Raw genomic sequence first — 26,642 nt, 5'->3', positions numbered from 1 at the left:
GAGACAGCCAGTCAATGCGGCGCAGACAGACACCTGCCATGCAGACGCTGACAGAAACCGGAAACCAGGAAAACATCCGTCACCCCGCAGGCCGGGAGGCGTCCTGTGATTGGACAGGAAAAACCTTTATGGATACGTTCAGTTTTATTGTTCACATTAATGCCCCGCCCACATCCTCTTCTGACCTGTTCTCCGAGTGTTCCGCTGGTCATTTAATTCGGATTATTCCGTTTTCCCCAGAAATAGAAAAAATGTTAATTTCTAGGACATAGTTTCTGCAGAGCAGCGGGAGTTCATGAGAAATTCACTTGAGTTGTGGGCTGTACTGTTTGTTTGGAGTAAGCCCGCCCCCATTTCCCATCATCTGTTTGACATGCTCTCCCACTAGCTTACAGCCCCTCACACCCCCACCCAACCTAAAGCGTTAAAGAATATCACCTCTGAGTTGTAGGGAGGACTGTTGGAGTAAGCCTCCGCTCATTTCCCATCAGCCCTCTGTTTAACCGCTCTCCCACTAGCTTACAGCCCCTCACACCCCCACCCTAACATTAGCAGTTCAACCAAAATGGCAGCAGTATCGTCTCTATCCATCCGTACGGTTCTGATCCAGATCCAGCTCAGACCAGGAAAACAAAGACGTTCATGGATCTGTTTGTCTGCGTCAGAATGGGGCGGAGCTGGGATCTTGTGGCCCCGCCCAGCGCGTTTATGTCCCAAATATGATCTTTTTACACCTGCATTTTTTTCATCGTTTGTTTTGAACGGAACGTCTTCTTCAGTGTTTTTGTCAGAAATACTGAAACACGAACCTACAGCGCCCTCTAGTGGTTGTTAGTGGGAAACTACAGCTTAAAAAGGCAACCGGTGGTTATTGGGGAAAATAACGAATATATGAGCCTTAATGATGTCTAAAGAAATCACAAATAAGTCACTCCTGAGTTTAAGTTACATCCGTGGCAGATCTATCAAAAAGAAAATGTGACTTATAGTCCGGAAAATGTGGTGTTCAGAAATGCAGTTTTATTCTTCATTTTCTTTATAAAAATGCCACAAAACTCCAAAAACAGTTTTCATTAGAGTGGATCTTTGACCTCATAGAAACACCAGAACATCTGAAGAACAGAAACAATCAAACATTTCCTTTAACAGATCTGCAGACATGGAGGAGAGTTCTGGTTCTCGTGGAGTGGATCAGTTCTGGTGTGATGGAAACAGTTTGATGTTTGAAGTGTTGATTTGCTGAAGTGAGCGTGTGAAAGCCGTTTGTTTGCAGGTGTTAATAAAGTTACAGATTTTCTCACTTTATTTGACAGAAGCAGCGATTTCTGTGTGAAAATCCTTTAAAACCTTCATCACTGCTGGATGTGTTTCAGTGCTGTTGCATGTTTGCCGCGTTCCTCTGCAGACGTAAAGCTGTAATCTACATGCTGCTGACACATGAATGCACCTCTATGCTTCTGCAGATGCAGTTTCACCTGTCTGCTCATTACAGACGGGCTTCAAAAGAGGAGCGTGGATATCGGAGAACCCTGAGGGTTCGTCTGAAACTCGAGATTCCTGATGTGGCTGTGAGCTGGAACCACTGAGATGTCTCTCCGTCTGAATCCTCTTGTCTCTGGATGGAGAAGAGCGTTCCATCTTCAGATCCCGTTTCTGATCCACACGGTTCTGTTCGGCTCACAGGACCCGGTTCCTCTGAGCCCACAGTGTGGTTCTGAGCTGCAGGATCTTCATCAGACCTGCTGCTGGTTTTAACCTTCACCAGCTTCAAATGTCTTTTGTCTATTTTTAATGTTCTTCTGTCTCGTTTCAGTGGTCAGTTCGCCGTGGTCAGACGATGTCGACACAGGAGCTCCGGAGCCGAATTCGCCGCCAAGTTTATCAAGAAGCGGCGCAGCAAGTCGAGTCGGCGGGGGGTGAGCCGGGAGGACATCGAGCGGGAGGTGAACATCCTGAAGGAGATCCAGCATCCCAACATCATCACGCTGCAGGAGGTGTTCGAGAACAAGGCCGAGGTCATCCTGATCCTGGAGCTGTGAGTAAAACCTGCTTCTTCTCGCTTCTAACGTCTGACTGCTGAGTGAGGGGGCGGAGCTGCAGGGAGACGTTTCCTCTGATCTGCAGAGAGGTCTTCTGACCAGCAGGATGACTCTGGCTGAATGTTGGTGATGTCGAGGAGAAAAACTGAGTCGACTTCAATGAAAACGAGATATATAGCATTACCTGTGATAATGCTAGCATGAATGCTGGAAGCTGAATGTGCCCGCTAAAGATGCTAGTGCTGGTAGCTGAAGATGCTGTAGCAGAAAACTTCTAGCACGATGGTAAAAATGTTAGCTACACTCCAAATTAGCCAATTACTGGAAACGTATCTAAGTTGGTTAAAAAAAAGACAGCTAGCATAATGCTAAGATTTTAGCTTAACTTCAAATCAGTTAAAAAAAGAACCTGGAAACATATCTAAATTAGCACAAAAAAAGTCCAGTACAATGCTAAACTGTTAGCTGAACCCCAAATTATCCAATTACTGGAAGGGTAGTTAAACGGGTTAAAAAAAACAGCTAGCATAATGCTAAGATGTTAGCTTAACTCCAAATTTTCCTAAAAAACTGGGAACATTTGTAAATAATCCAAAACCAGCTAGTATGTTGTTACAATAAAAGCTAAATTAGCCTAAAAGTGTTTGCTTCACATTTCATGGTCTGTAGCTGAAATATGCTGACGTTTTTTGAAGGATTTGAGCTATTTCTCATTCATTTCCTATGAGGCATATTTTTTTCCATATTTTGAAAACTGTAAAGTTTATAAATACCAAAAATACAAGCAGTAAAGTCCTGAACGAGCTGAACGTTTCGATATCAAGATTGTTGAAATCGCTGGAAGTCTGATTGAGATTTTATGTTCTAAAAATGTGCAGAAAGAAGCAGGAGAATCACTTTAGTCTGAATTCTGTAGAGTTTTCACACCAAAACGTCCAAGAACAAGAAAAGTGTCGTCTGTCCGGATCGTTCTGCAGACATGAAGCTGCAGCTGGCATCAAAAAACTTCTTCTGTTCATGGAGACTAGAGAACAAGATAATATCAGTTGTTGTTGTTGAGATCAGAGCAGGAGAACACGCTTCGCCGGCTGCAGGTGTTGTTGTCTGTACACACTGCACCAGTCAGACCAGTAAAACCCGCCCCCCCAGAACTTCAAAGAAGCCACCAGAATAATGTGGCTGATTAGAGAGGAACCGGCTGGGAGCTGCTGCGGTGGTAGGAGGTCCTGCAGATCCTGCAGATCCTCCACCCAGGTCTCTTCCTTCAGACCCAGAGGACAGGATCAGGAGATCAGGAGTGGTGAGGTGCAGACACAGCCGCGCTCAGAATCCATTTTGGTGGATTAACACCCCCCCCATCTCAAACCACATTTTCTTCTTTCAAAAATCGTTCCTATCATGACTGTTCAGTTTTTAGCTCAAAACAAAAAACCTTTTTTAGGCATATTTTACACCCAGCGGCAGCAGCTCATCAGAAACAGAGTTCTGGGTTGTGGGCGGGACTGTTGGCTCAGTCAACCCCGCCCCCTTCCTGTCACCGGGATCTCTGTCTGCACTCGCTCCAAGCTAGCGTTAGCGGCACAAAAATAATGGCGAGCAATATTGGATGAATCCATCCGTTCAGTTTTGAGCCAGAGGCCCGCTGGGACCAGGAAAATGAATGCGTGCAAGGGGGCGGAGCTACGGAGCGGAAAGAGAGACTTTGGCACGCCCAGTCCGTAGTTGCATCATTAGCTCCCAGTTTTTCTAGCATCCAGTCTTCTGATCCAGAAACACAGTTTTCATCATAAATGATTTTATGTGGATCCTTTATGAGAAAATGCTACAAGAAAATTGACCAATTAGTCAATTTCTTGTTATATTGGGCTATATAAATAAAACTGAACTGAATTAAAACACAAATAAGATGATTCTTGGTATGACTCGGTCTGGAATTGAACTCACGACCTTCCAGTCTCAGGGCGTACACTCCACCACAAGGTTCTGTGTTTCTGGAGGGTTTTCAGGTCTTGGATGGAGGTCCAGCTGATGTTCATTATGGTCCTCTTCCATGTGTTCTGGAGGACGACCCTGCAGACGAGGTCATTCAGGCATTTGGAGTCTGATGGTAAAAAAATCTACAATTCTTTTGTCACATGGAAAAATTAGGAACATAATGTAATTCAGATGTGTTTCTGTTATTTACAAATGTTATTTAAAACCTTAAAATGTAGCCGGAAATCTGACAATAAGCCAAAAATGAGACATTCTTGCAGTTCCTCAAATGACCACTAGAGGCAGCAGAGCGAGTCTTCATCGACTCCAATGTTTAAAGACTGAAAACTCCCACCTACAGCCCCCACCTGACTGATTTATGTTTGCTGCTTAATGTTTTGTTCATGGCGGCTGAACAAACGTTTCACTGCGGTTTGTCCCGCTCAGTTGAAGTGGGCGGAGCAAACTCTGGTCTCCGTCTCCCTCAGGTTCTCTGCCGTTTCAGTTTCTGTGGCGTTCATGACGACATGAAGGACGAAGGAAATCTGAAACATGTTTAAAAATCTTTTTGGGATCAATGTTACCTTAAATTCTCCGTTACAGTGAAGATGCTGTAAAAGGTTTGAGGATGAAAACTTTAACCTGCCCTTCCAGTCCTGACATCCTATTGGCCCACAGAGAACATGTGACATTGTTCTGATATCGTATATTCTAATGGACCGCCGGTTCTCTGAAGGGTTCTGGATTCAGGACCCTGAAGGATTCCCTCTCCTTTCTTCTGCATCAGAACATGGATTTCTCTGAGCGCGGACAGGCGGCGTGCTCCACTTCCTGTCTGTGGATATCAGCTTTCACCTCATCAGCCGCTGAGGCAGACGAGGATGAAGAGCGGCTCTCCTGTGTGTGTGTGTGTGTGTGTGCTAAACGTGATGACGTCACGCTTTAGAACCTCAGAGAGTGAAATATAAACGAAGTAACGGTTAAATAAATGTTTGTTATGAATCTGCAGCTCTGACCAGAATGTGGAGGAGTTAAAAATAAAATCTGACCAACACGCCTTCGTCTGACCTACTGACCCTGACGTGTTGTAGAAGTGTTCTCTACGACCTGTCCCCGCAGCACGCCCATAGATAAACATGAACATTTTCTCTGGTTGACTGAGCGTGTATGACTGCATGTGGCTCCTTTACCTCTCCATAGTGGCTCTATGGCTACAGAAATGTAAAATAATACGATTTTTGGTCTTTAAAGTAAGAGTTACTGAAGAGCTTCTAGAAGATAAACCGTCAAGATTTGGACATGTCTGCTGCCCTGAAGAGGTCTGTTTGCTCCACGCTTCAGATTTAACTGAACTTTTCAACTTTTTTAACCAAAACATGTTTAAAAAATCTGATCTTTTATGAGTTTAAAGCACATATTATCTTTTGCTGCTCAACAGTGATTGGTAGCCGTCCAGAAACGCACTGAGTGTCTTTTATTTTGAAAGGAAATCATACGCGATTCTGTCAAAAACAATTTCACGTTTTGAGAAAATGCTGGTTTCATTTATATTTCTGTTTCTATTCGGGCCTAAAAACAATCTATTGAACATATTTACTATATTTAAAAAGGTCATGAATCCAAAGTGGTGTTAAGGGTAAAACAGACTTTCTGCTCCGTCTAGCTTTAGATCAGTAACAAACGGGCTCTTTCACTGTTGACGTTTGCTGACCTCTGGTCTATGACCTTGAGGTTTCGTGAAGGTCACCTGGACAGGTTTGATCGTTTGATCGACAGACCGGATCCACCAAACAGTTTACAGAAAAAAGTCTTGAGCTCTGAAATCATTCGGAGTGTCGTTCTGGTCGTGATGATGCTGCAGCCAGGATAAAGCCCCGCCCCCTCCATCATCCCCAACGAATCCAGATTTGTTCTGACGGTCTTCTTCTTCATGACAGATGATCTGAGTTTGTTCATGTGACAGATCGTTGAAGCTAAACTTTATTTCATGATCAAATGATGTTAGAACGTCAGGTAAATATTTCTAGACGTTTTCTTCTTTCATTTTTCTGTCTTTGTGTTCATCACGGACTTCTCTAGATCTTTCTGTAACCGTGGTGACGTTTGTTCTTCAGCTGTGGATGTTTGATGGCATTCATCTCTGAATCACGCCGTCCTGTCTGTCGTCCTCCAGCGTCGCCGGCGGCGAGCTCTTTGACTTCCTGGCAGAGAAGGAGTCGCTGAGCGAGGAGGAGGCCACGCAGTTCCTCAAGCAGATCCTGGACGGAGTCCTGTACCTTCACTCCAAACAGATCGCTCACTTCGACCTGAAGGTACCGACCCGAGGAACCGCCGAACCCAAATTCATCTGATCCGTCCTGACGGATGAGACGGCGAAAACATTCCCTCAAAAGTTCACTTTTTATGGTTTTAAACAGATTTACAGAAGAAAAGAACAAAGACGAAACTTTCAGGAATGAAAATCTGATTTTTTTATTAAAATCAAAGAAAACAGACAAACAACAAATTCAATGGATCAGAATGAGCAGTTTTTATGCTTTAATTGATTTGATTTTCTTTCTGGTCACTGTTATTCTCTGCTCACAAACACGAACTTTATTTTAGAAAATGTGTCTTCATTATTTTATGTTTTAGGGAAATTTTCAAATGTGGAAAATTTAAACAAAATTTTAATTTTTTTTTTTGCAAAGATGTGAAATATAAATATAATTCAAATATTTTACTAAATAAAGCTTATTGGTTTGTTTTTTTTGGCTGTTTTGATTGAAAGGAGAAAAACAGATCCATAACTTTTACAGATTTCTCACAAATGTTTATTTTATAAATCAAAGTCTAAAGTTCCTCCTGGTAGAAATTCCTTTGATCCGTTCAGATCATTCCTGCTGTGAGAACAGGAAGTCCAAACTCTTCTGGACTCTTCTGTGTTTCTGTTGTGAAAGTTCATCAACCAATCACAGCCACAGTTATTGATGAGCTTTTAGACTCCGCCTCCAGAGAAAACGTCTCACGGATCGTCTCAGACCTGCAGACGTTTCTGATCGATGAGTTTTATTGATCACTGACAGTCATCGGCTCCAAACCATGAAAGTTTGAACCTTTTTTAATGTTTAAATTCATTTTTGTTGCCTTGAATTATTCCGATCAAACATCTGACGGTTTGTGTTTGGTAACACGGCAGCCCCACACCATCATACCACCACTTCCATGTCCTGCACTGATGCTTTTGTTTTGAAAGGTTCCGTTTGAGTCCTGATTCCTGTTTAGTTTCATCACAACCAGATAAACCGGATTAGGAGGAATATCTGCTCTCTTCCTGTTACACGTGGTTCTGTTAGTCCAGATGAATCGGGTTCAGTTTTAGAGGGAGTTCTTCAGGATCATGACTGCTTCCGGATCATGAGTGCTTCAGGATCATGACTGCTTCAGGATCATGACTGCTTCAGGATCATGAGTGCTTCAGGATCATGACTGCTTCAGGATCATGACTGCTTCAGGATCATGACTGCTTCAGGATCATGAGTGCTTCAGGATCACAAACTGTTTCTCTACTCAGTGCTGAACGGTGAAGTTGTTTGTGTTCTTGTCCTGCTGCAGCCGGAGAACATCATGCTGCTGAACCGCTCGGCGCCTCACCCGCGCATCAAGATCATCGACTTCGGGTTGGCCCACAAGATCGACTTCGGCAACGACTTCAAAAACATCTTTGGGACGCCGGAGTTTGTCGGTCAGTATCTCGCGTGCACAGCAGCATCCGTGCACGTGTGGGAGCAGGTGGTGGAGTGGGAGCAGTTGGAACCGCCCCGACCCACCGCGGTACCTTCGTTGTAGCGAGCTAGCGAGCTCCTCTGTATCGTGGAACGCACTCAATGTTTACTCAAACAGAGGTGGGGCCACCACAGGAACTCATTTGGGCTCCACAACTTCTGACACTCTTGAACATAGAATACAATAAAATAGAATAGAAAATACTTTATTAATCCCTTTGGAAGTCCTCAGGGAAATTCATGTGGACCCTCGTGGTCTTGCTGGCTGGCAATGAGCTTCACTTCTACAGTTTCAGCTCAAACAGACCCAATCACAAATGACTAAAGCTAACAGTTTAATCCAGATGCTTCTGTGGATGAGGTCAGAGGTCAGACCGATGCACTGAAGCCCCCGTTTGCCGTTGCAGCTCCAGAGGTGGTGAACTACGAGCCTTTGGGCCTGGAGGCCGACATGTGGTGAGAACATCAGCGCTGGTTTCAAACCCGCAGCTGCTGAGCGCTCGGACGCTGACCTCCTCTCTCCTTTCTGCTCTGTAGGAGTGTCGGCGTGATCACCTACATCCTGTAAGTATCTGGGGGGTGGGGGGTCCCTGGGGGGCAGCAGGCTCCACCCACTTTTACTGAGGCTTCTGGTTGGACCGTTAATAACTTGAAAAAATATGAAGATTATCAAGAATTTTTAATAAAAATCATAGCAAGAATGTTTGACTATAAGACTCTGCAAGTACTTCCTGTTTGGAATGCCAGGAGGGCGGAGTCACTCCATCCAGTTCTCTTATACAGTCGATGGTTTCTAGCTTCTTGGGAAACAACAACTCTGAAGATTTAAGTTTTAGAGCCTCAGATAATTTCAGAAATCAGCTGAACAGGACAGACCATAATAAGTCAGACTGGACACATTCATCCTCATGCAGAAACGTGCACGTTTTAGACGTGCACGTGGAGTTCACTATGAGGAAAAGAATTCCATTTTAAATCCTTTTCTTCACGTCGTTTAATTCAGTTTTATGAGGAGTTTTTGTTCTCAGTTCTGTCTGAGCCTCTACGGTAAAAACACGTCCACAGAGACAACCAAATAAAATCAAAAGTATTTGAGTGAAAACGACATTTGCAGCTTTTTCTGTCCTGTTTCCTCACAAGCTGAAGGTGAATCGGTTTTCTCTGATCAGAGGAGAGTTGGATCAAATGTGTGTCATTGGTAAACAGGAATAAGAATGATTTACAATCTGCCCCAGAAAACGTGGAAAAAAAGTGGCTCTAATGTTCTACCCTGAGGTACACCACTTTAAATGAAAAATCCTTTCAGATTGGATCATTTTTATCCCATTTTATAAGTTAAAATCAGTGAAGTTCTTTCATCTGAAGATATTGTTAAATCTTCTCCTGAAGAATCGTGTCGGTAGTTTGTCAGAAAACATCTGAGCAGAATTACGGTTTGTCTCAAATCATCAGCTTGCCGTCACTCGTTAGCGGTCTCTCTCTAGCCGTCACTCGTTAGCCGTTAGCTGTCACTCGTTAGCGGTCTCTCTCTAGCCGTCACTCGTTAGCGGTCTCTCTCTAGCCGTCACTCGTTAGCCGTTAGCCGTCACTCGTTAGCTGTCATTCGTTAGCTGTCATTCGTTAGCCGTCACTCGTTAGCTGTCACTCGTTAGCCGTCATTCGTTAGCCGTCACTCGTTAGCCGTTAGCCATCACCCGTTAACTGTCACTCGTTAGCCATCACTCGTTAGCCGTCACTCGTTAGCCGTCACTCGTTAGCCGTTAGCCATCACTCGTTAACCGTCACTCGTTAGCCGTCAGTCCTTAGCTGTCACTCGTTAGCCGTCATTCGTTAGCCTCCAGCTGTAACCACAAACATCCCATAATATCTCCTGTTCGTATTCATCTGCATCTGTTTTGTTCCTGAGCTGATTCCCTTCAGGATGATAGTACAGAAACATGCGGACTGAACAGCTGACATGACCCCCCCAGCTCTGTGAAACCAGCTCTAATTATCATAGCCCCCCCTCCGTGCGTGTCCCAGCTGGTCGGTAATGAGAGGCTGACGGGCGCCGGACTGTGATGAAGAGTCGAGCAGCGTTTGTCCTGCTCGGACGGTTCATGTTCCGCTCTCTCCACCTGCAGGCTCAGCGGCGCTTCTCCGTTTCTGGGCGACAACAAGCAGGAGACGCTGGCCAACGTGTCGGCGGTGGACTTCACCTTCGACGAGGAGTTCTTCAGCAGCACCAGCGCGCTGGCCAAAGACTTCATCTTCAGGCTGCTGGTCAAAGATCCAAAGTGAGCTGTGGTCACAGACGTCTTCACTCTGATACAAGAGGGTTTAAATCCACTTCTGGATTCTTTTTAGATGAACATAAAACCTCCAGAAAGTTACATGTTTGTGATTCTGTTTCTCTTCATTATTTTTATTTATTTTTCTTCCGTAAACTTTTAGGACCGTAAAAATTCAATCACACTTTTAGCAATTACTGCAATTTAAAACATTCAGCATGTTCAGAAAATTCATGATTTTACAGTTTTACCCAATTAGTGCTTTTTTACTGCAAAATTCACAAAACATGTTGCTCACTTTGTAACCCATACAGGTTGATGTCAAAATGTTCAGCATGTTCACGAGCATCTACTGAGGTTTTTATGGCTAATTCTGAGTTCATACCTTTTTTTTTTTCTAATTTTCAAGAAATTCTTCAAATTTTTCGTTCACTTTCTGAAATTTTTGCCACTTTTAGTCCTTTAGCAACTTTATCATCATGCAAATAGCTTTAGCATTTTCAGCAGATCTCTTCCACAATTAGGGTACATTTCTTCAGCATCTTTTGGAAAAAGCTCCAGCATGTTCAGTGAGAAGCTTCATCCCAGGTAATGCAGCCTTTCTCGTTGAGGCTGATTAATGATGAAACGTTTTAAAAACATCACTCAGACGAGCAGCAGTCTGGCTGCACTTTAACCAGCTGCTGCTCAGGACAGGAACTGATTACTAACAGGATGAGCTCTGCAGATGGATCTGTTAATGATCGTCTTCTGCAGGTCATGTTTGACCAAAACCATCACAGACGCTCACTGCCCCTAAAACCGGAGATCTTCTGTCTCCTGATGAGCTCGACCTGCAAACAGGACGACTCCGTGTCCTTCACATAACCGCCTTATCTGATCGACACATTCAGACGCTCTCAGCTATCCGATTGTTCCTCTGGTATTCCTGTTATCCGATTCCTTTAGTCCTTCATCCCAGAACCGGGGATGGAGGAAATTACCTCAGAAACATCAGGGACATCTTCAATCATCCAATCTTTGAACCTCTTTTTAGATATTTTCCTCTTTAGTTTGACGCCACAAAAAGCAGATATCTGGAGATTTTGGATGATCAGATCCTCCAAGTGCATGAAAACGCATTCAAGTCTGAATGATGCAGTAATCAGATTACTCCCCTGGTTTAGGTGTAACGATGATGATCAGGTTTGGACAGATGAGAGTCTCTGAAGCTTTTAGAAATCCCAGAGTGAACCTCCTCATGGAACGCCGAGTTATTGATCCACGTCTGGAGCGGATCCACTCAGACGGAACCGGGACGTTTAATGAGGAGGAACTTGGAGAAGAAAGAGACAGCAGGAGGTTCTCCGGACCAAAGAAGAGTCTAGTAGAATCAAGATTCAACATATTGACCTTTGAATGTGGAGAAATCCACAAGATATTTACAAAACACAAAGATTTTCATAGTTTTGAACTATATTAAAACGAGTTAAAACTCCAAAATAAATATGTTTTCCTGAAAACTCTTGCCTGTGAGCCAATCTCAGAGTTGGAATCTTCTCAAAGGAGGATCTGATCTCATCTGATCTGATCTATTTCTTCTTCTTCTTCGCTCCACAGAAAGAGGATGACGATTCAGGACAGCCTCCAGCATCCCTGGATCAAGGTCAGACTCGAAAGCGTTTCTGCTGCTTCTGTCCTCTTGGGGACAAAAACTGACGAGTGAATTATTGTGACAATCAGCCGAAGGACACGCAGCAGGCGCTGAGCAGGAAGGAGTCCGCCGTCAACATGGAGAAGTTCAAGAAGTTTGCAGCACGGAGGAAATGGAAGGTCAGAACCTCCCCGACATTTCTGCACATTTAACTCAACTTTCAGGTTGTTTACCAAGAGCAGAACAAATGTTTTCTGACATAAAATATCAGTTTTATCGATTAGTTTAAATCCAGATCATTTCATAAAAGTCAAGTGATCTTAATACTGTAGTATAGAAATAAGGAAATGTATAGATTATAGATTTTGTCATATTTGATTGATCAAATATAGTAATTATTAACTAAAGTCAACTAGACTTTGACTACTTAGTTACTTCATTTGACAGTTTTGTATGGTTTGTAATCCGGCTCTGATCAGATGAAATGTAAAGTTTTCTTCAAGCAGTGAAGTTGAGTGATTGTTGATTAATCTCAGGAAACATTCCTTCATGATTTCAGGGAAGGTTAGGAACCTGATGAGCATGAAAACGCTGGAACATGACAAAACAAATGTCATAAACAATAACATAATGAAGATCAATAGAATTTGGCTCAAAGGTCCTTCAAACTTTACGTTTGAAGGGAGACGTTGACGGCCCACTCCCGTGAAAACTGTGTTCCTAACGTGTTTTTATGGCTTAAAAACATTTATGAAGAAAATTAAGATTAAAACTACATTTTTGAGGATTTCTCTGTTCAAATTACTGTGAATCAGGAACAGACAAAACATTGTGACTGGAAAAGATCGTATTTGTGATGTAGAAAATACGCTGGGCGGGGCCACAAGCTCCATGCTCCGCCCCATTCTGATCCAAACAGTAGATCCATGAACGTCTTTGTTTTCCTCATCTGGGCTTGAATCTGGTCAGAAACATTGTTGCTGTTATGTATGTTGGGTTGGGGGTGTGAGGGGCTGTAAGCTAGAGGACTCTCATCATTAGAGGAACACTTGGAACTAAGATGATCAGGTGGGACTTCAAAGGTGTTTCCTTATTCCTTTGTCCATGTGACTGAATCCTCTAAACACGTGTCAAAGTCAAGGCCCGGGGGCCGGATCCGGCCCTCCAGATCATTTTATTGTTATTAATGACCCGATGTTATCTTGAGCTCATTTCTAACTTGTATAATTTTGACAAAATATATTTTTATGGAGAGTAAAATATTGAAAGTTATTTAAAGTTTAAGTTCATTTATTCTGGAATAATATTCCTGCCTTTTTATTATTCAGAATTATGTTAAGTTACAGTTTTAAAGTTTTAAAAATGAAGCATTCTGCTAGTTTTTTGGACTATTTTGGTATTTACTAAGATTTTTTAACCTATTTTGAAGTTTTGCTAATATTTCAGCTACATGCTAGCTGTTTAGGCTAACCTACGTTTTTTTTTCTTTTTGCTTTTTAGATTAATTTGGCATTTATCTAATATTTTAATTGGCTATCATCCAAATTCAGCTTCCAGCATTCACATTAGCATTATCACAGGTAATGCTATATTTTCATAATTATGTTAAAAAGTTACAGTTTTAAAGTTTTAAAAATGTAGTTTGAGAGTGTTCAGTAAATGTTCATCCTGTTCCACATAAGGTGTTTTGGATTTTGGCGCCCTGTACGGTTGAGTTTGACCCCCTGATCTCGTCGGTTGGTTTGGTGAATCTTTAAGGCGGTATTACATGAACCCTAAACTCCAGACATGAACGTTCTTTTCTCGGCTCACGTTGGGATCCATAGAACCCTGACAGGTGAAGCAGATCGGTTGTGTTTCTGGTCGAGTTCAGCGCCGTTCTGCTGCGAGGAAGACGGCGACTCAACTGGAGCAGAAAATGGCGGTCGCCCTCACAGGCCTGCAGACTGACAGTCCTCCTAACACGACTCGGCGTGAAGTTTCTCTCCGTTTGTTGAACTGACTCTGCATCCTCTCTTTTCCAGCAATCCGTGCGACTCATCTCCTTATGTAACCGCCTGTCCCGCTCCTTCCTGTCCCGAAGCAACATCAGCGTGGCGCGCAGCGACGACACGCTGGTAAGACCTGCGTCTGCGTCATGAGGTCTCTGTTCCTGGAGGTTCGTGGCGCTCTGATGTGGTTGAGCGGCGTGCGGGGCTGGAGGCCTTCCCTCGTGGTCTCCAGGTTCCTCTGAAGCAGATCCAGCTCTCGGCTGAGTTTGTGAAGCAGAAACAAACACTGCAGCCTTTGAGTGAGCTTAATCATTTACACAACAAGGCCGAGCGCCGCCACTTCCTGCTGTCGGGTGAGGATGCAGGTGGACAAACACGAGGAGGACCGACGCCTCCTGCAGCCTCAACCTCACGGAGAACGATCCTCTGTCAACTCTGAGATAAACATTAACATATTGGTTTTGTTTCTGCAGAAGTTATTGTTTTAAATGAAACTTGTTTAGTTTCTGTTTGTCTGGTTAAAAGGATTCAGAAAGATGAACTTTTTTAACTGAAGACTTTCCAGGGAAAAGAAAACAGAATCGATGCTTTTCTCTCTGGATTTGTGGATGAAGGCTGTTTTTATCTGGCAAAACATAAAAAATACAACTTAATTGAATATAATAAAACATTTTTAAAAGAACATGAATAAAATAGACAGAAAAATATGAAAAGTTCTTAATACTTGTATAACTTGTTTAATTTTTTTTGTATTTGATGAAGCTTTAAATTTAAAATTTTTGCTTTTAACTTTTAGCGTGAAATTTAAACGTCTGCATCATATCGTTTTGTTCCAAATCTGTTTTTTACATCTTTAAAAGATCACATCTTTGATTTAATCCGGTCAGAGTTTCTGTGCGGTCAACCAGCAGACAGTTTGCTTCTCGTTTTTTTGAGAAGTTCTGGACTCGGTTTGGATCTGGATCCGTCATCCGGGTCTTCCTCCATCGACTCTTCATCTCTCTGCATCACACCTGAGCTGCACAGACTGAACACCTTAAACGTGGTTCTTCTGAGGCCCGTGGTGATGAGACCAAGTCTTTGTTTGACAAATGAAAACTGACTTTTTTCTGTCTCCACAAAACCAGGATGAGGAAGACTCCTTTGTGATGAAGGCCATCATCCACGCCATCAACGATGACAACGTGCCCGGCCTGCAGCATCTGCTCGGCTCGTTGAACAGCTACGACATCAACCAGCCCAACAAGGTGTCTGATCCCACACGCCCTCACGTTCTGATGGAACGGTTCCACCTTAACGTTCAGATCAGAATGGTTCCACCTTAACAACTGCATGCTAATATTCTGATCGAAACAGTTCCACCTTAACGTTAAGATTGGATGAGCTGAGCCTTAATCCGATCTGAACAATTTCAATTTATCGTTGGATCAGAACTTTTCCAGTCAGATCAGTTCTGGCTCATTTCCTGAGCGGCTCCTCAGCTCCTCCAGATGTCCGACGTTCCCGCTCGGAGCTTTTCCTGGTTCCTCTGTTTTTAGGGCTCTTGGTTCCAACTTGGACTTCAGAGTCTGGAATCATCCGGAAGTTCTGGGAGAAATCTGAAGAAATCCTTCACTCAGCACAAAGATCCGGTTACGTTTGGATCTGAAATGTTCCCAGAAGGTTTATTTCTGGAACGTTCTCAGACTGAAAGGTGGAATCACAGGAACGTCAGGAGCTCTGAGGGGAACATCAGTGGAACGCGGCGAGCAGCGAGCAGCGCTCTGAAACGGATCCGACCTTCAGCCAGACAAAAATGTCAACAGCTCTGTTGTCAGCGAACGAGGACGTGACCTTCCATGAAGGTCGCCGTTCAGGGCCCGGTTCCCTGGTATTGTTGTCACCATGAGCCGAGCGTCGCTTAGCAACGGAAAGACTCAGAACCAGCAGACCGGAGAGTCTGAGGGTTTGAGAGTTCCTTGATTAGGCAGTCCTGAACCGGAAGAGTTTGAGGAAACGTGAGAATCTTAAATCGGAGAATTAAAGTCCAGACAAACGCTCCAATCTGAAGAGGATCCACCAGAAACGGTGATTCTGGTCAGAGCGGATCATCCGCCTGAAGGAGCGCCGCCGTTCTTGGTGAAAACTGTCACAGTTGGATCCGGTTTAAATGAACGAGTAGCCTGAGGATGTGGGGGGGGTGGGGGTGTTGCTGTCGGCAACAGCCTCGCCACTCCCGCCTGTCGGGTTGGACGCTCACACGTGTGTCTGTGCAGCACGGGACGCCGCCGCTCCTGATCGCCGCCGGATGTGGCAACATTCAGATCATCGAGGTTCTGATGAGGAAAGGCGCCGAGATCCAGGCCAACGACAAGGTGAGGAGCGACGGTCGCCATGGAAACAATCAGGAAGATTTAGTTCAGGTTTCATCTGGTTTCTGATTGGTCAGTGCTTAAAAGTTAGTTTTATTTCCTCCTTTGTATTTGATATCTTTTGTAAAAAGTTTGTTTTAAGCTTTGATTGATCAGATCTAAACTATTTTCTGTCATTTATTTTAGTTTGATTTATAAAAAGTTTCCACAGAGCAGCGATCTTTCAGTTTCTTTAGCTCAGTTGAAGCCGTCGCCCCCTGCAGGTCAGCGGGTGTTCCTGCAGGGTGGGGGATGGGGGGGGGCAGGAAGGTGTGGGAATCTGGGATGAATCCTGGAATGTTCTTCTCCTCAGAGTGGAGCCAACGCCGTGTACTACGCTGCCAGGCACGGCCACGTGGAGACCCTGAGATTCCTGCACGAGAAGAGATGTCCGCTGGACGTCCAGGATAAGGTGAGCCCCCCACCCCCCCCACCCCCCCACAGACACCTCCACAGGAGCTCTACACACGAGCACATTCACACTCCACATGTTACACCTGAGGAGTGGAGCAGGTGCTCATGCGGCTTATCAGCTGTTGCTATGGAAACGGCTCTCTGCAGGATGATGGTGTTTGTGGTTCTTATCGTGGAGCAGACACAGAACATCTCCGGCCTTTGGTGTCGACCTCCAGCTCTGATCAAACGTCACAGATCTGGATGGAAGATGGATGGATGAAGGGATGATGGATGAAGGGATGATGGATGATGGATGGATGAAGGGATGATGGATGAAAGGATGATGGATGATGGATGGATGGATGGATGATGGATGGATGAAGGGATGATGGATGATGGATGGATGGATGGATGATGGATGGATGGATGATGGATGGATGGATGATGGATGGATGGATGATGGATGGATGGTTTGATGGATGGATGGTTTGATGGATGGATGAATAGAACGGTTGGATGTTTTCCTCAAACATCCTGTAGAATCCTCGAATCTCTGATCTAATCCGTCTCTTCCTGATGATCCGTTGGGATCATCTGGATCCGTGTAACTCCTCGTCTGCTTCCTCTCAGTCGGGGGAGACGGCGCTTCACGTGGCGGCTCGCTATGGAAACGTGGACGTGGTCAGCTACCTGTGCGCCATCCAGGCCAACCCCAACCTGGCAGACAGAGTGAGTTTCCGTCCTCTGGTTCCGGTACCAGGAGAAAGTCTCCCTCACCAGAGCCGTGACCTTCCTGTCTCCAGGAGCAGGAAGTTCCTCTGCACTGCGCCGCCTGGCACGGTTACTCCGCCGTGGCCAGGACTCTCTGCCAGGCCGGCTGCGACGTCAACGCCACCAACCGCGAAGGAGAGAGCCCGCTGCTGACGGCGTCGGCGCGGGGCTTCGTGGACATCGTGGAGTGTTTGGTGGAGCACCGAGCCGACCTGCAGGCGACCGACAAGGTGTGTACCGAACACGGAGAGGATGGTTCCAGAGCGCCGCCCGTGTCCACGTCTGCCGCTTTAGCCGCCGGTTACAGACGCTCAGACGGCTGAAGCGCAGTTCTCCTGCTTAACGGTCGAGGCTGTGTCCGAATTCCCCCGGATCACCAAACAGAGCCTTCAGCATCCTCTAGAGCTCTCCGGATGAACTGATTCCAAAATCCAACACTCCAAATTTCCCAGAAGTCTTTGTGTAAAAACTAGCGTACATCGATGGTCACTAGGTTAGCGAATTAAGACCACAATTCATTGCGATCGAACAAGTCAGAAATAAACGCAGTGAAGTCGATGACATCATATCCAGGTTTTAGAAAAACTAAAGAAAAGTCGTGATCATGATGTCCAGATGACCTTTAAAATCCAGTCTGTAGTCCTGTAGATTTTAGTAGTTAGGGAAGGAATTTGGACACAACCCTAAAATATCGAACTTTCAGGTTAAATTTGGATCATAGAGGAACAAACTGATCTCTGCCTGTGATAGGACGCCATTTGCCCCGCCCACCACAACGTCATTTTAGCCACCTATCCACAGAACTCCCTCCTAACAATCTCGTATAAATCAAGACGGTTGATTCAACCATCAGACAGACAGGAGGGAGGAATAATAATAGAACCTTTGACCTTTGACCTGCTATAGCCGGCCTCATCCGGTGGATTTATCGTACGACCGCCGTAAAGGACGTCATGAGGGCGGAGCGTACCGTCGTGGTGCGTGTCTGGAGGATGGAAGTTACTCTCAGACGTCTGTCGTTCGGCGCCGTCACGCTCCAGACAACCGGCTCTGGTTATTTACAGACACGAGACTTCCCAACAGGAAGACGACAGAAAACTCAAACCTGTTTGGCGAGTTCTAGAGAACAGACGGGAACGTTCAGGGAACGTTTCCAGGGAAAGCACCCTGTGGGCGGAGCCTGACCTCTGCACGCCCGTCTCTGCAGGATGGCCACACCGCCCTGCACCTGGCCGTGCGCCGCTGTCAGCTGGACGTCGTCCGCTGCCTCCTCAAGCACCACTGCCAGCTGGACCGGCAGGATCGCCATGGAAACACGCCGCTGCACGTCGCCTGCAAGGACGGGAATCTGCCCGTCGTCGTCGCCATGTGCAACGCCAAGGCCAACCTGGACCTGCCCAACAAGGTGAGTTTGACCACTCCCACATCGCTTCATCGGGTTGATTTTATCAGAGTTCTGTGAGAACGCCGACTCAGAACCAGAGCGGGTCTCGGGGCGCCGGCGTCTCTGGAGGGTTCTGAAGGTCCAGATCAGGTTCAGTTCCAGCAGAATCCTGCCGTCATCAGAATCTCTCCACACTCGACCTTCATCACATTTGTGTCTGAATCCAGTTCTTACAGCCAGAACCAGAACAGTTCTGCAGGGATGCAGATCCGGTCTGGTTCAGATCTCTGCTCAGGAAAACGCCTCCGTCTAAACATTTATATTTACAGTCAAACATGATATTCATCAACGTTTTACCGTATCAGAGCCGTAGACCGCGGTCGTCTAACCGTTGTGTTGTTGTTGTTGTTGTGTTGTTGTGTTGTTGTTGTGTTGTTGTATTGTTGTTGTATTGTTGTTGTGTTGTGTGCAGTACGGCCGGACTCCTCTCCATCTGGCTGCTAAGAACGGGAGTCTGGAGGTGGTCCGCCATCTCTGTCTGGCCGGAGCCAACATCGACGCCGTCACCAACGTAAGACCGCCGGGACTTCAGTGTCAGGGTTCTGCTTGGGTTTTGGTTCTGTAGAATCTTTAGAACCGTGAATCCTGATGCAACGATCCGGTTCTGATCCAAACGGAGTCTTTGCTCTAAAGAAAAACAGATTTTTATTCTGAGAACTTTCCTTGTTTGTCTTCATCTTTGATGACGAATAATATTATTATTATTATTATTAATGACAATAATAAAAAGATCTGAAGCAGCTCCAGAACCAGACGTCTCTCCGCTGCTCCAGAACCAGACGCTGGTTTTCAAATCTCCTTCAGAATCCTCCGTTCTCCTTTCAGGACGGGAAGTCTGCCGAGGATCTGGCCTCGGCTGATCGGCACGAGCTCATCGTCTCCCTGCTGGCTAAACTTAAGAAGGTAAAGAAGGTCGTTCCTGTCGCTCTGAAGGTTTCTGGTCCCGTCGGGGAAAACGCCGGGCCGCGGCTCCTGATTGGTCACCTTTCTCCAACTGTTTCTGTGCTGAGTAGCAGGACCAGTCGCGTTAAACCAGACAGTTTTAGTTTCTTCTCAGGTTTATTACAGTTTAAAACAGTTTAAGACAAAAATCAGAAGAACACGTTCTAGTTCTGCTCATGACATTTCAAACAGCCTTTACAGTAAGTGTCAAAGTCGAGGCCCGGGGGCCGGATCCGGCCCTCCAGATCATTTTATTGTTATTAATGACCCGATGTTATCTTGGGCTCATTTCTAACTTGTATCATTTTGACAAAATATATTTTTATGGAGAGTAAAATATTAAAAGTTATTTAAGGTTTAAGTTGATTTATTCTGGAATAAAATTTTATGTTAAAACGTTACAGGTTTTTGAAGTTATAAAAATGTAGTTTTAGAAAGTTTCCTAAATGTTTATCCTGTTCGGCCCGCGACATAAGGTGTGCTTTGAGTTTGACCCCCTGATTTAGAGGATTTTTGGACGATTTGAATTCATCCTGGAATCTTTGACGAGCAGAAAAAGCTTTTATTCCTTTAAAACATCCGTCTGAAAAGCTGCGTTTTCTCAAACTGATGTGGATGAGTTTGGGATCGTCCTCCATGAAGCCTCGAGGCTTCAGCCTCCGGCTCAGACGCACAGGAGCTGATGTCTCTGAAAACCCGCTGAGACGTAAAGGAGAGCGTGAAAACAGCCGTCTGCTGCATATGTTCAGCTATTTCAGGAACGGATCGGAAGCTGCTGCTCTTTCACAGCCAAACGGGATTCTGCTTCACTGCAGCATCAAACTCTGATCCGGAATGATCAGAAATGCTTCTGTGAGCTGCAGCTTCGCTCTGAGGAGCGTCTCCTCCCACACAAACGCTCCGAGTCCGAGGTGAGGATGACTCACGACGGAGAACGGGAACAAAGGAGCGGCTGCTGTTTGGAAAAGAGGCCTGACAGCCAGGGGTCCGGTCTGCAGATCACCTGCGTCTCCGTTTGCTCTCTGACTTTCCCTCTCCTGTTCAGGACAACCTGAAGCTGAGCTTCATCCAGCAGCTGCGGCCCACCCAGAGCGTCCAGCCCAGGATCAAACTGAAGCTGTTCGGACACTCGGGGGCCGGGAAGAGCACGCTGCTGGAGTCTCTGAAATGTGGCATCCTGCGCAGCTTCTTCAGGAGGAGACGACCGCGCGGGAACAGCACAACACGCCACCCCAACTCCCCGGTCAGCTCCAAGCCGGCAGGTACCTGACGCTCCTCTGACGCTCCTCTGGCGCTCCACTGACGCTCCTCTGACGCTCCTCTGACGCTCCTCTGACGCTCCTCCTCTGTGATCCTCACAGAATCCTTCACACTAACCTAATTCATCTGAATGATAAATGATTTAGTCCAAACATGCAGAGAAATCTCTCTTTCTGAGACCAACAGCATCCATGCATGTTTATAGAACAGTACTCTGGCTCCCTCTAGTGGAAGTATCAGGAAAACACCTCAGCAAACATGAAGCTTCACTCACGTTTAAGAAGCTAAAAAACTGTGGAGCTGAACTGGCCAATATAGGTTTAAACCCAAATCAAACAAATTGAAAAGAATATTGTTGTTTGGCGTAAAAAAAAATTAAAATGTCCAAAACTTTTTGGTATTCTAAATTAAATATAATTATTTTCAGCTTCAAATGTTCAATTTTTTAGGTTTCTAAACTTCAGATTTTTTATTTCAAAACTTATTTTTCAGTTTCAACTTTTTTTTGTTTTGGAATCTTAAAATATCTGTTTTAAAACTAGCCGTGTTGTGGCGCGTTGGGCGGGGCTAACAGGAAGGACCAATCAAAATCGATGAGGTGGTAACTTCAGTCCCGGTGCGTTCACTGACTCTAAGATAATTATGGTCAGAAAATGTCTGTTTAGTCTGAAAACCATCAACTTTACTTTGAAAATCCTCCATGTTTCACCCAAAATCCTGTCCGAGTTAGCAGCAGTTTACAGTCCAGATTTGATTCATCAACATTAAAACCAAACGGATGAAGCTTCATTAGAATGATACTCTTTCACATGTGCACTAGTCCTATGCACACGCATGCACACGCATCCACACGCATGCACACGCATCCACACGCATGCACACGCATCCACACGCATGCACACCCAAACTCTACTGATATGCACATGCATGCACACATGCAAATTCACACAAAAACCTGCACGCACAAATACTGTTTACAAGCACACATGTGAGCATGCACACGCATGACAACTCTGTTTTTTTCAGTTCTGTCTGCTGGTTTTCATGTAGAAATCATCAGATGAAACTCTTTAGAGTTGAATCCTAAAGTTGTTCCTCGGAGACCTCTGACTGATCTGCGTTCTCCCTCTGAAGTGTCCGTCAGCATCTCTAACTTGTATCCGGGCTGCGAGAACGTGAGCGTGCGCAGTCGCAGCATGATGTTCGAGCCCAGCCTGACCAAAGGCGTCCTGGAGGTCTTCTCCCCCGTCCACAGCAGCCTGTCCGCCGCCGACGAACAGGCCACCAAAGCCATCGACATCCAGCATGCCAACATCCACGGTGAGGCCCCGCCCCCCCCGCCACCGGGCCACCCTCACGCACGCTAACCTGCGGCCTGACCTCTGCAGGTGTGGGGGACTTCAGCGTCTGGGAGTTTTCCGGAAACCCCGTGTACCACTGCTGCTACGACTACTTCGCCGCCGACGACGTGACGGCGATCCACCTGGTCCTGTTCAGCCTGGAGGAGCCGTACGAGACGCAGCTGGGCCACGCCACATACTGGCTGAACCAGCTGAAGGCGCTGACGCTGCCGCAGGACAGCATCGGTCCGTCCCGCAGCAGCAGCTCGTCAGGCCGTCGGCCCGCCGCTGAAGGTGACGTCTCCGTTTGTCTTTCAGTCTTCGGAGGGCGCATTCCGCAGCCGCTCGCCGTCGTCCTGGTGGCGACGCACGCCGACCTCGCCGGCCTGCCCAGAGCTTTCTCCGGAGAGTTCAGCTACGACAAGGAGAGGGCGCTGCTGAAGGAAGTCAGGAACAGGTGGGATCCAAATGCAGGTTCTGATAGTCAGCTGGTTGATGAAGAGGTTCACAGAGGTCTTCCTCAGGTTCTGATCTAAAGCTTCATTCAGTCTGAAGATTCTTCAGGTTTTATTCTTTAAGCTGAACTGAACCACAGAAACTCTTCGTCTGACATGAACTTCTGCCTGCAGGTTTGGGAACGACCTGCAGATCAGCGACAAGCTGTTCGTGATGGACGCTGGCGCCTCCAACTCCAGAGACGTGAAGCTGCTGAGGAGTCACCTGCAGGAGCTCCGCGCCGCCGTCGTCTCTGTGAGCGCTGTGGGGAGCTGGCATACAAGTGTAGATGATATGTTCTGTTAACTCAGAAAAGATCAAAGTTTTACCCAAATCTGATCTTTCTGGAGGTAGAGTTGATCAAACAAGACGTCTTTGGGTCAACAGGATGTAAAAGTAATCCTTACTTTAAAAAAGTTTTCTTTTCCTCTCTGTCCTCAGTAGTCTTACTCTGCTGGGTTTGGCTATTTTAGTTTGGGGTTGGACCTCGTTTGTTTGTTTGTTTTCTTTAGGTAGTTTTGGTTAGAGGAGCTGCTGACTCTGACGGTCCACATGCTGGTCAGCAGCTCCATGATTATTTCATGTTTGTCTGAGGATCCACATGGAGAGATCAAAGATCCACATGAGGATCTGGAGCTGCAGGTTGGAGACTCCTGATCCAGATACACTTTTCTTCAGCCTTTTCAATAAAACAGTTTTATAGAAAAATATTTTCTTATCAATTCATTTTAACCCTGGATGGATTATGACCTTAGTACGGAGCCCCTAAAAGGACATCAAAGTTAAAAAATAATAATAATAATTGGACTAAAAAAACATTTGATTCTAAAAATACTTAGTTTCCGTAATAGAAATTAAAGTAAAAAAGTTCTGGTTACTAACTAGAATTTGTTTTCTAAAAATTAAAGTAGTAAAAAAAGAAAACCTCCCTGTTAGTAACTGGTGAACACCAGATAATAACTCTTTTTTTTCTGAAAATGGAATTAAAAAATGTTCTGGTTGCTAATTGATGCACAAGATTTACTATCTGATGAGCATCTGTTACTAACCAGAATTCTTTATTTTAAATAGTGACTTTAAAAATGTTTTTACTTCGCTTATTTTTCTTTTAACTTTGATGTCCCTTTAGGGGCTCCGTACAATCAGCAGCAATAAAAAATACATTTTTTTGATGCTTTTTTTTCTTTTATAAGTAGTTAAAAGGTCAAAATTAATTGAAAAGAAAATACATTTGTATAAAACTGTTGAGCATCTGGATCAGGGATCTGCGGCTCCAGATCCACATGTTTCATTTTCTTTCCTCTGTTTCCCTTCAGGAGTTCCGTACTTCGGGGAGTAATCACACCATCAATATTTTTAAAAACGTTTTTTAAACGTTTCCCGCTGTTTGGTTGAGCCAGCTGTTAAAGGGTTAATGTTGTCGATGTTTGAGCAGAAACACAAAAAGATCAAACTCAGAACATCTTTTTTCTGCTGCGTCTCCTGTCGCCGCAGCGCTGCAGTCCGGTCACGCCGCTGTCGGAGCGTCTGCTCGCCGCCCTGCCGGCCTGGAGGAAGCTGAACGGACCCAACCAGCTGATGTCGCTGCAGCAGTTCGTCAGCGACGTCCAGGACAACATCAACCCGCTGGTCAGCCAGGAGCTCCTGCGCGCGGCGGCCCAGCAGCTGCACAGCATGGGGGAGGTCAGTCTGCGCCACTGAGCACCAGCAGGGGGCGCCGCCTCACGCTCACGTCTCCCTCCTGCCCCACAGATCAGCATCATGCAGAGCGAGACGGTGCAGGACATCCTGCTGCTGGAGCCGCGCTGGCTGTGCAGCGGCGTCCTGGGGAAGCTGCTCTCCGTGGAGGCGCCCAAAGCCATCCACCACTACAGGGGGCGCTACAGGCTGGAGGAGGTGCAGGCGCTGGCCCCCGACAGCGACGTGGAGGAGCTGCTGCAGATCCTGGACGCCATGGACGTCTGCTCGCGCGACGCCACCAACCCCACCATGGTGGACGTCCCCGCCCTCATCAAGACCAACGGGCTGCACCGCTCCTGGACGGAGGACGAGGACGAGGACTCCCTGATCTACGGGGGGGTCCGGCTGGTCCCCGCCGAGCACCTCACCGCCTTCCCCTGCGGCCTGTTCCACAAGCTGCAGGTCAACCTGTGCCGCTGGAGCCACCAGCAGAGGCCCGAGGACGCCGGTGGCGAGGACTCGGACGGAGACATCCACCTGTGGACCAACGGCGCCAAAGTCAGCCAGTCGGGGGTGGAGGCCATGGTGCTGCTGGTCAACCACGGGCAGGGCGTGGAGATCCGGGTGCGCGGCCACGACTCGGACCGCGCCAAGAGCTACGCGCTGCTGGACACGGTCTGCAGCATCACGGAGAACCTGCTGGCCTCCACGCTGCCCGGCCTGCTCGCCGCCCGGTACTACCTGAGCCCGCAGCAGCTGCGCGAGCACCACGCCCCCATCATGATCTACCAGCCCAGAGACTTCATCCGCGCACAGGTGCAGCGCGACAGCTCGCTCACCAACACCATGGGGGGCTACCGCGAGAGCTTCAGCAGCATCCTGGCCTTCGGCTGCGCCGAGATCTACCAGCAGGGGGTTCTGGGAACTGAAGTCCCCGTGTCCGAGCTGCCGCTGCTGGCCCGCCGGAAACTGTGCCGCCTGCTGGACCCCCCCGACGCCCTGGGGAAGGACTGGTGCCTCCTCGCCATGAACCTCGGCCTCACCGATCTAGTTGCCAAATACAGCAACGGCGCCCCCCACCCGGAGGCCCCGGAGCTGCAGCCCAGCCCCACGGCGGCGCTGCTGCAGGAGTGGAGCCGGCGCCGCGACAGCACGGTGGGGGTGCTCATGACCAAACTGAGGGAGCTGGGCCGCAGGGACGCCGCCGACTTCCTCCTGAAGGCCGCGCCCGTTTTTAAGGTCAACCTGGAGGCGGTGGGCGGGGCCCGGAACGGGTACCCGCCCACCTGCAACGGAGGGACCTCCTACAACTCTATAAGCTCTGTCATTTCCCGCTGACCTAGCCCCTCCCCCTCCTTGGTCGTTCTTCGCTCCGCCCCCTCGTCTGATGTGGAGGCGGCGCTCCAGAATCCGGATCTCCTTCCTGGTTTGAGCGTCTCTCACCACAACAATTGCAACCAAAATCTAAACGCCGGCGTGTTTTGATGACGCCGCCGTCAAACAGCCCCGCCCCCTCAGTGGCCTTCTACCTCCCTCCAAGCACAAAGCTCCAGACGTCAGCGGTCCGGCCCGACCCGCCAGGATCCGTGCCTTTTAAACTCCCGCATCCAAACCCAGAATTCAGAACAAGCGTTTCCGTGGAGACGGATCAACCAAATCGCCGTTTTAGAATCTTCCACAGTTTCCGTCCGGCCAACACCTGAACAAAAGCATAAATCTTTTAGTGAAGCTTCATGTCTGCTCCTCCTTTATCGACTGCAGAAGCCACCTTGTTACCGTGGTAACCACCAGACTGACGGTTCATCTGGGTTTTGTCTGGCGATGGCGAGCTGCAGTTCTACGTTTGTGCCTTCAGGTGTCGCTGCAGCTCTCCTGATTCTGAAGGTAAACATGGACTTTGATGGTGTTTCTCTGCCACCTGGACGACTTCTTTGACACGCTGGGGACTCGCTGAGCTGCTAGCCGCTATGAAACGGCGTGGCGGCGGTTCATGCCCCGCCCATCGTCCTGCAGCGTCAGCTCTTTGCACATTTGGCATCGACGCCGCGTCAGTAAAGCTGAACCTGAGCTCCAGACGCAGATCCGTTCCACTCAGCCGAGCGGAAAGGCCAGCGCTGGCGGGTTTGGGGGCGGAGCTTAACGCAGTATTCTGTGGCTTCTTCAGTGTTACCGCCTCTTCAGAGGAGTCTGAACGGCTGCTTCCTCAGCCTGACTCGCCGTCTGTACATACGGTCCCCCCCCCCCCCCCCCCCC

The 26,642-nt window shown here is 47.0% G+C and overlaps 1 protein-coding gene across 1 annotated transcript; it reads left to right on the top strand.

Moving 5' to 3' along the window:
- Positions 1–1,813: 1,813 nt before the first annotated feature.
- On the top strand, positions 1,814–26,642 carry dapk1 (death-associated protein kinase 1; the record flags this gene model as incomplete). Its single annotated transcript, XM_024275203.2, is given in 24 exon segments — positions 1,814–2,035; positions 6,187–6,325; positions 7,608–7,737; positions 8,185–8,233; positions 8,315–8,341; positions 9,901–10,053; positions 11,647–11,692; positions 11,770–11,859; positions 13,705–13,797; positions 14,799–14,918; positions 15,927–16,025; positions 16,375–16,473; positions 17,088–17,186; positions 17,261–17,458; positions 18,436–18,633; positions 19,085–19,183; positions 19,498–19,575; positions 20,660–20,876; positions 22,009–22,194; positions 22,263–22,460; positions 22,533–22,671; positions 22,844–22,964; positions 24,204–24,392; positions 24,462–26,642. Coding segments are annotated over 24 exon segments (4,255 nt in total), but the record flags the coding sequence as incomplete, so codon positions are not given.

The sequence above is a fragment of the Oryzias melastigma genome, linkage group LG9, assembly GCF_002922805.2.
Source record: "Oryzias melastigma strain HK-1 linkage group LG9, ASM292280v2, whole genome shotgun sequence".
NCBI classification, from domain to species: Eukaryota; Metazoa; Chordata; class Actinopteri; order Beloniformes; family Adrianichthyidae; genus Oryzias; species Oryzias melastigma.
Note: the sequence above shows the minus strand (reverse complement) of the source record. Positions and strands in the feature narration are given on the sequence as shown.